General features: G+C 34.9%; 1 protein-coding gene across 1 annotated transcript; it reads left to right on the forward strand.

The window, feature by feature from the left end:
- The first annotated feature begins 2,188 nt into the window (after nt 1-2,188).
- Nucleotides 2,189-3,351, forward strand: LOC130951890 (zinc finger protein ZAT5-like). The gene has a single exon (XM_057880638.1). The coding sequence runs from the start codon at nt 2,284-2,286 to the stop codon at nt 3,349-3,351; it is 1,068 nt and encodes a 355-aa protein (XP_057736621.1). The 5' UTR covers nt 2,189-2,283.
- The last annotated feature ends 7,042 nt before the right edge of the window (nt 3,352-10,393 follow it).

Raw genomic sequence — 10,393 nt, forward strand, 5'->3', positions numbered from 1 at the left:
ACAAAAATGATCACCACATATTCAGTATTATAAAAGAAATTGATTATATTATATATAATAAAAAAATTAATAACTTTATTACAAGTTTAATTATATATTTATATGTTGATATTAGTGTTAATTTAAGTAAAAAAATTCTTGAGAGTAAGCTATATTTAATATTTTTTGTTATTATTTGACTAACACAAACATTAAATTATTTTTAATAAATAAATTTTATTTATTTATGTGTATAAATTCTAAAAAATATTAGATATAAATTATATTGATTTTCATGGTACAAAAATTTTAGTAAATATAGGTACAAAATTCCTTAAATATGAGAGTAAATTATTGATGATCAAATACTGACAAAAGAGTAATGCTAGGAATATAAAAAAAAAGTCAGAACTTATAATGTTATTTTTGACTAATTTTTTTTGTTATTAAATTATTTATTCTTGAATAAATTCATAAAAAGAATAAAAAAATTTAAAATTTTCAAAAAATAAATCGTTGTCACAATCTTTCAAAACTCAAATTAGAATTTAACAAACTTTTTTAGTGACTAAACTGAAAATATATGCATTATTATACTATACCAGTGGATGAAATGACTAATTTAGTCAATTACCAATTATTACCCTCTATTTGTTAATTTATTTAAGCTGCTTCAAGTAATGAATGTACTTACTATTTACTGCCACCACCACCTTCCTACCCTAATATTTTGATGGGGTGGATTGTTTCTATAGATAGCTTGCATGTGACTCCAGCCTCTCAAAATGTTGCTTTATTTTTATTTTTTATATTTTTTTCACTGACTTGGATATGTAACCACACAATTGGGGTTTGCTGTGTTGTAATTTGCACCATTTTATGCAAACCACTAAAAACAAAAGGAGAAAAAGAATGCACCCTAAATTTCATGCTACAAAAATTGAAGCAGCTTTCTTCTAACTTTTCACTAACTTGGTGATCTAAGCCACCGAAAGCTTTGATGTACTTCTATGTTTGTAACTTGCACCATTTGGTCTGTATTTTAAACCACTTGAAGATGGAATCCCACATAAGTGAAATTATATCAATTTTAACCTTTTTTTTTAGAAAAGTAACAATTATTCACATAATGAGCTTCTTCAATTTGAATCAAATTATTTATGTACATAATTAGGATAAAATGACATCAAAATTAATTTAAATAAATACTATATAGTTAAATAATTTTTTATTTGTGTAATTTTAAAAAAAAATCAACCAATAAATTAAAAATTTATAATTATAAATCATTTTTAGAAAGTTTCATTTAAATCCAAAATAGTTTGTTGTGATTTTTATATTCTTTAAAAATCAACGTAATAAATTTGTTCAAAATATATATAAACAAATGATTCTTCAATTCCATATTTATTAATGTCTTTTTTTAATATAAAATATGGTGTAGATGTTTTCCAATATATACTATTGTGATTTAATAGTTGAATCGATGAAATATACATCTTATAAAAATGGTAATGTCAGAAAAATGAAAAATAATAAGTCCAAACAGCTTAAATTTATTTATTACAGAATATATTAAATAAAATAAAAAATAATAAATTTTGTCGATTTTTGACTAATATTTTTTAATTATCAAATATTTTCGATAATTAATTTGGCCTATTGTAATTTACACGTTAACTAAATTAGTCTCTCCAAATTAATTAATATTATTCATCAGCGTAGGTCAAACTAATTTGACTGGCACATACAATTTGAGAAACCAAATTAAATATTTAATGGGATGTATTTTTTGAAGGAGCAAATAAATAAGTAGTATAATGAAAATAAATAGAAGAGAAGAATGGTTGAGTTAGTTTGATTGATATGGTGGAAGTGCGTTGGCAAAGTGTGAGAAAGAGAGTGTGGGACGGACTATGTGCTGAAGAAACCAGTCCTTCAATTTTCTTGTCTTCCAATCTGTTAACACTAACCATATTTGGTCACTTTCTGTTAATCACGTTTATTTTTGGCTCTATCCTTAGAGTGCTATATTCCCTCCCCTCTCAATTCCTAAATCATTCTATAATTAAACATCTCCCACATAGCATAACTTAGATATTGCACGCCTAATTCACACTCACTTTGACTCATCCCTTAAACACATATCATCAATATATAAATAACCAACCCCTTAAACTCTTGTTTTCCTCTGCTTCCTTACAACTCTCCTAGCCTCTCTTCTCTTCTCTTTTCTCTCTTCTCTCTTCTCTCTATCTCTCTTTCTTTTAAGGTTTCTCTTCCTTCCCCACGGTGAGGACCATCATGGAAACACCAGAGGAACTCACCTTGGGTTCCAAAGACCATACCAACATCGTCAAAGGCAAGAGAACAAAGAGGGTACGGCCTCAATCCCCCATCCCCTTCTCCATCGCGGCAGCAGAAGAAGAAGGAGGGGAGAATAATATACCATCGCAACAACAAGAAGAAGAAAAAGAAGATATTATTTACAATGCGAATGCGAATGGCAACACAGCAACTACTTCTTCCGTGGGTCCACGAGACAGCACGGAAGAAGAGGAGGACATGGCCAACTGCCTCATCCTGTTAGCACAAGGACAATCCAGGGAATCCCCAAGACGCCCGGCCGCCGTAGCAGAAGAAGAAGGAGGAGGAACAAGCTACAACAAGTACAGCAGTAGGAAGTTTCTAGAAGCTGCCGGAGTCGGCGTTGGGTACGGAGGAGGAAGAACAGGAGGATATTATGTATACGAGTGCAAAACATGTAACAGGACATTTCCGTCTTTTCAAGCACTTGGTGGACACAGGGCAAGCCACAAGAAACCCAAGGCCGCCATTCCTGCAATCTCCATTCACCAAGAAAGAAAACAACCACCGCCATTGTTCTCCTCCGACGAAGAAGAGTTCCAATTCAAGAACACCACCGCCAACAAATCAAGCTTCCTCCAGTTGAACACAAGAGGGAATAATTTGTATAGCAATAACAATAACAAATCCAAGGTTCACGAATGTTCCATTTGCGGAGCTGAATTTACATCTGGACAGGCACTTGGTGGACATATGAGGCGGCACCGAGCTCCGGTGGGGACTAACACTAACACCAACACTAACACCACGCTTTCGCTGACCACCACCACCACGGCGGCCGCGATGGAAGCAGATGAGGAGCAGCCTAAGAAGAAGACGAAGGTTTTGTCTTTGGATTTGGATCTCAACCTTCCGGCACCGGAAGATCAAGATCAAAGGGAATCCAAGTTTGCCTTTGTATCCAAGCAACCACCAACGCAACCGCAACCGCAACCGCAGAAGCAGCAACCACAAACAAGTCTTGTCTTCTCTACTACACCAGCTTTGGTGGATTGTCATTACTGAACAGGGAAACTAAAAAGTTTGAAAATTTATTGGCATTCATTCAATTCATTCATCATGTGAAAGAATTAAGAACAACATTTTTTTTTGTTTAGCAATACATTATTGATTTGTTTGTATGTATGTATGATTAACTGATTATACACATACACATTTGAAAAGATTTTACAATCATTCCTTTGATCCTTTACCAACTTAAATTAAGCACCTGGAATAATCATTATGGTGACTTCATCAGTTGTTTAATTCATTGCAAGTTTTAAAAAAAAATCATAATTTTTGTTCTCTGGATAAGTCCTCTATACAACTCATGGATAGCTCATGTTGGCTACTCTCTTTTTTTCTGTTTTTTATTTTCTTTTTTTGGCTATTTTTCAGTGCCACAGAATATGATGTATTAAATATTAATACCCTTATTGTTACTACAAAGAGAGAGATAGAGGCATATAGCTCATAGGTTATTGGTACTGTCCCAAAAGTCTCTGTTTAATTTTCATTGTTATTGTGCACAAGAAACCTTTTCTACTCTCTGTTTGGATAAATAGCTGCATATTCATTAATTCATTTATTATATTTTTATTTCTAGTGTTTAAAAGTTATATATAAATCAATAATAAGTAACTGTAAATATAATTAGAATGTGTATATATTAAATATGATTTAGAAGTGAGTGTCCTCTTGGTCATGGAAATAGAATAAAAATATGGAAAGCCAGTGAGTAAATGCTATTCTCACATGAATCCTAACAGTCCTTTCTCTTCCTTTATAACATTATGTTGCCATTAATCTTTTTCGAAAAAAATAATGTTACTCGGTCTTATTTTATTCAGTTATTTTTGTTGTTTTCTTTTGCTTGCTTCTTCTCTTGTGCTAGTTAATTGCCTAATCATTACACCTCAGCATGAAACCACATCCATCACACTTCACAATTCACAAGCCTATAAATTTCTCCACTGGATTCTGATCTCAACCTTGCCTTAAATATACAGCTAATAAATACATGTACCAAAGTTGAATCATTAGATCAAACCCACAAGCTATGAGAAAGTAGTTAATAAGATTCGAGTCATTATTTAATTTTTAAAATTTTTTTATGCTGATGATTTCCCTTTCTTTTCGATAAAGTAAGAAGAGAAAGGCGTTGAAGAAAACTTAATTCCTCATCCACAAGTAGAGATTTACACTCAACCTATTATTATTATTAGTAGGGCCATTGTGTTTTAGAAGTTCAATATTCAAAAGGCTTCATATCCATAAAGAGCTTTTTATATTTCGTTAAATGCATCAAAAGTCAGAATTCATGTTGCATGAGATTATGTAAGTGCAATTAAGTTGAGGTATTGAGGATTTAATTTATCTAATTACTAATCAAATATTGAACAAATTAAAAGAAATAAAATGAAAGAAGAGATTGGAGCGAGCATGATGGGGGCAAAGGGTTTTTAACTAGTTTAGTTAATTGGTTTTCAATTTGGAAAAGTACACCAGCCACCAGCTAAGAATTGAATAACTCAATTAATAATGATTAATTTTAAATTTTTTTTAAATTTAAATTTTGATTTTTTTGGTGACTTTGTATTTTTTGATGACTAATTTAAATTTTGATTAATTAACATTAATAGCATTTTTGAATCAAAACTTACCCTGATTTATTTTTACTTTCACTCACCATTCACTACACAAAACCACAAATCCTAATCCTTCTTTCTAATGTCCCACACTGTCGCAGTTTCGTCCTCGCGCCGCTAGCGTTGCCGCAACACCGTCCTTGCACGCCATCGCCAGTTATCCTTGCATCCTTCTCCACCACCTCATTTGCCGTTCGTGCAGGAAAGACAGCCACCATTGCGCTTCTACTTCACCCTCCTCGCGTCCCATCGCGACTCCTTATCGCTCGCCACTCGCACCCCACGACTCTTCATCCGTCGTGACGCAGCCACCACCAGGTCCCCATTCGCGACGTGCGATTAACTACTCTGATCCATATGGCAACTCCTCCACTCGTCGCAATACGCCACCGCGAGTCCTCCCAATATCCACTCAACGCCGTCCAAGACATCGTCGCCGGCCACCCTGCGGCTCTTCTTCTCCTTCTCCTATTTGGTTTTGAATGATTTTTTTAACTAATTTTTTATATTTCTTTTTTCTACATTTCAGATGATTCTTTTTATTAGTTTTGGATGATTCTTTTTCCTATGTTTTGTATTTTTTTCTTAGGATTTGGATGATTCTTTTTATTAGTTTTGGATGATTCTTTTTTCTATGTTTTGTATGTTTTTTTCTTAGTATTTGGATGATTCTTTTTATTAGTTTGGATGATTTTTTTTTTTATGTTTTGTATATTTTTTTTCTTAGGATTTGGATGATTCTTTATCTTATGTTTTGGTGCTTTTTATTTTTTGGAGTTTCGAAGTTTTTTTTTTTGAAAAGAGGAATTAGTGTTTGCGTAATAAATAGTAAAAGGTAAGTTAGAGTAAGAAGAGATAATTAATAATCATTAATTTTATATCTTTTAAAAAAATTTAAATAACCACTAATTAATGACAATTAATGTTATTAATTAATATATAATATAATTCAAAAATATTTGTTGGCTAGACCCTTTTTGGTTTTCTAGCGGGATTCTATCATTTTAATATGGTTGTGGAATTTAAATTAATTTTTCAATTGACGTGTCAATAATCTCTTATAATAAACCATCTTACTGCAAGTTTTCGCTTTAGAAGAGGGATGTCGTCATCGGATAGGTGCCCAAGATGTCTTTCTAATCAGGAATCGGTTTTACATTATATTTGGGATGCCCAGAAGCTCAGTTTGTATGGCATAGGGTGGATATTTCTTGTCATCCTTTAGATTTGAAGAACTGGTTCTTGTTTCATAGCAGAAAGCATCCGTTCAAGTTCTTTTGGGGACTTTGGTGGATATGGCGAGTTAGGAATAATGACATCTTTAATTCTCATGAAACTTGGCTTCCGAAAAAAGTGATTTGTCTGGCATTAACTTCAGAAAAAGAGTTTAGGAATATTTTTGAATTACAACGTATGTCCCTTTCCTCTACTCTAAATGATTTTTGGAATTTTCCATCCATTAGTACTTTCAAGATTAATTGTGATGCTAGTTATCTTAGTTTGGGTGATAGTGTTGGTTTTGCTTGTGTTATTAGAGACTATAATGGAAGTTGGCAAAGGGAGTATTTGGAAATGATTGAGAGTAATAGTATTTTTCAAGGGGAATTGTTTGCTATTTGGAGAGGATATCTCTTAGTTTGGGATGTGAGTCAACGAGATGTTATTTGTGAGACGGATTGTGTAGAAGCATTTAATCTTGTTACTAATCACTGATGAGCGGATAATTTGTACCCTTTTTGGCATTGTTTTTAGTATATTTTTAGTAGTTTTAGTTGAGTTCTTAGTATATTTTTATTAGTTTTTAGTTAAAATTCACTTTTCTGGACTTTACTATGAGTTTGTGTGTTTTTCTGTAATTTCAGGTATTTTCTGGCTGAAATTGAGGGACCTGAGCAAAAATCTGATTCAGAGACTGAAAAGGACTGCAGATGCTGTTGGATTCTGACCTCCCTGCACTCGAAGTGGATTTTCTAGAGCTACAGAAGCCCAATTGGCGCGCTCTCAACGGCGTTGGAAAGTAGACATCCTGGGCTTTCCAGAAATATATGATAGTCCATACTTTGCCCAAGATTTGATGGCCCAAACCGGCGTTCAAAGTCACCTACAGAAATTCCAGCGTTAAACGCCAGAACTGGCACCTAAATGGGAGTTAAACGCCCAAACTGGCACCAAAGCTGGCGTTTAACTCCAAGAAGAGTCTCTACACGAAAATGCTTCATTGCTCAGCCCAAGCACACACCAAGTGGGCCCGGAAGTGGATTTCTATGACATTTACTCATCTTTGTACACCCTAGGCTACTAGTTTTCTATAAGTAGGACCTTTTACTATTGTATTATATATCTTGGGATCTTAGATCATCTTTAGGTCTTTGAATCCTTTGATCACTTTGGGAGGCTGGCCATTCGGCCATACCTAGACCTTGTTCTTATGTATTTTCAACGGTGGAGTTTCTACACACCATAGATTAAGGTGTGGAGCTCTGCTGTACCTCGAGTATTAATGCAATTACTATTGTTCTTCTATTCAATTCCGCTTGTTCTTTGTCCAAGATATCACTTGTTCTTCAACTTGATGAATGTGAGGATCCGTGACACTCATCATCATTCTCACTTATGAACAAAGTGACTGACAACCACTTCTGTTCTACAAGCAAACAAGGCTCTAGTGTTTATCTCTTGGATTCCTGATACACGATGCATGGTTGATCGCCTGACAACCGAGCGCTCGCTTGACAAACGAGCCAGCTATTCCGTGAGATCAGAGTCTTCGTGGTATAGGCGAGAACTGATGGCGACATTCAAGAGAATCCGGAAGGTCTAACCTTGTCTGTGGTATTCTGAGTAGGATTCAATGATTGAATGACTGTGACGTGCTTCAAACTCCTAGCAGGCGGGGCGTTAGTGACAGACGCAAAAGAATCACTGGATTCCATTCCGGCCTGACCGAGAACCGACAGCTGATTAGCCATATGCTGTGACAGAGCATAGGAACATTTTCACTGAGAGGATGGGAGGTAGCCACTGACAACGGTGAAATCCTTGCATAAGCTTGCCATGGAAAGGAGTAAGAAGGATTGGATGAAGACAGTAAGAAAGCAGAGAGACGGAAGGGACAAGCATCTTCATACGCTTATCTGAAGCTCTCACCAATGATATACATAAGTATCTCTATCTTTATCTTTATGTTTTATTCATCATCTATACCCATTTGAGTCTGCCTGACTAAGATTTACAAGGTGACCATAGCTTGCTTCATAGCAACAATCTCCGTGGGATCGACCCTTACTCGCGTAAGGTTTATTACTTGGACGACCCAGTGCACTTGCTGGTTAGTTGTGCGAAGTTGTGTTTATGCCATGGTATTGAGCACCAAGTCTTTGGAGCCATTACCGGGGATTGTTTTGTGTAAAAGTAGTGATCACAATTTCGTGCACCAAGTTTTTGGCGCCATTGCCGGGGATTGTTTTCGTGTATGGACAACTGACGGTTCATCTTGTTGCTTAGATTAGGTATTTTTTTCAGAGTTCTTAAAAATGAATTCTAGTGTTTCATGGTGATCTGTTGAAATCTGGCTGGCTGAGAAGCCATGTCTAATCTTATTGGACCGAGGTTTCAACTTATCATCACAATAGCTTGTTGATTTCCATCAATCTTGCTATTGGAGCAATGATCTGCTAAGGCTTGGCTGGCCATTGGCCATGTCTAGTGTTTTGGACCGAAGCTTTCTTTGAAAGCTTGGCTGGCTGTGAAGCCATGTCTAATTCCTGGACCGGAGTCTTAGACTAGCATTGCAACGATTCCTGGAATCCAAATTGAGAATTCTGAAACCTTTACTTTCTTTTCATATAATTTTCGAAAAAAAAATTTTTTTACAAAATCATAAAAACCAAAAAATATTTTATGTTTCTTGTTTGAGTCTAGTGTCTAATTTTAAGTTTGGTGTCTTTCATGCATTGTTTATTTGATCTTGGTTCTATTTTCAAGTCAATAGTACAGGGGACTGAAGATTCAGAACATGCAGCAGAGGAATTACACAGAAAAAGCTGGGCGTTCAAAACGCCCAGTGAAGAAGGACAGACTGGCGTTTAAACGCCAGCCAGGGTACCTGGTTGGGCGTTTAACGCCCAAAAAGGTAGCATTTTGGGCGTTAAACGCCAGAATGGATACCATTCTGGGCGTTTAACGCCAGGATGGCACAAGGGGAAAGATTTTGTTTTCAAATCAAATTTTTTTTTCAAGTTTTCAAAGTTTTTCAAAATCAAATCTTTTTCAAATCAAATCTTTTCAATCAAATGTTTTCAAAATCAATTTCTTTCCTTTTTCAAAGATACTTACTAACAATTAATGATTTGATTGAACATCTCAAGTATATTGCCTTTTCTGTTGAGAGAGGTTAAATGTTTGAATCATATCTTTTCTTGTTAGGCAAGTCATTAATTTTTAAAATCAAATCTTTTTAAAATTGTTTTCAAATCATATCTTCTCAATCACATCTTTTTAAAACCATAACTTTTCAATCATATCTTTTTAATCACATCTTTTTCAAAATAAGTTTTCAATCAAATCTTTTTGACTTCTAATTTCAAAATCTTTTCAAAAATTACTTAATTTTTTTCTTTCCCACTCTTATTTTCGAAAATCAATTAGTGTTTCTCAAAATGTTTTCAAAATCTTTTACTTAATTTTCGAAAAATACTTCCCTTCTTCTCACATCCTCCTATTTATGGAGTATCACTCCTTCTTAATGCACAATTCGAACTCTATCTGATCAAGTTCGAATTCTTCTACCTCTTTCTTCTGTTTTTCGTTTCCTCTGACACCTCAAGGAGTCTCTATACTGTGACATAGAGGATTCCACATTTTCTTGTTCTCTTCTCTTTCATATGAGCAGGAACAAAGACAAAGGCATTCTTGTTGAAGCTGACCCTGAACCTGAAAGGACCTTGAAGCGAAAGCTAAGAGAAGCTAAGGCACAACTCTCTGTAGAGGACCTAACAGAAATCTTCAAAGAAGAAGAACCCATGGCAGCCGAAAACAACAATAATGCAAGGAAGGTGCTGGGTGACTTTACTGCACCTACTCCCGACTTCTATGGGAGAAGCATCTCTATCCCTGCCATTGGAGCAAACAACTTTGAGCTTAAGCCTCAATTAGTTTCTCTAATGCAACAGAATTGCAAGTTCCATGGACTTCCATTGGAAGATCCTCATCAGTTCTTAGCTGAATTCTTGCAAATCTGTGACACAGTCAAGACTAATGGGGTTGACCCTGAGGTCTACAGACTGATGCTATTCCCTTTTGCTGTAAGAGACAGAGCTAGGACATGGTTGGACTCACAACCTAAAGAAAGCCTGGACTCATGGGAAAAGCTAGTCAATGCCTTCTTGGCAAAGTTCTTTCCACCTCAAAAATTGAGT

Source organism: Arachis stenosperma, chromosome 9 (genome assembly GCF_014773155.1).
Source record: "Arachis stenosperma cultivar V10309 chromosome 9, arast.V10309.gnm1.PFL2, whole genome shotgun sequence".
In the NCBI taxonomy this organism is placed as follows: domain Eukaryota; kingdom Viridiplantae; phylum Streptophyta; class Magnoliopsida; order Fabales; family Fabaceae; genus Arachis; species Arachis stenosperma.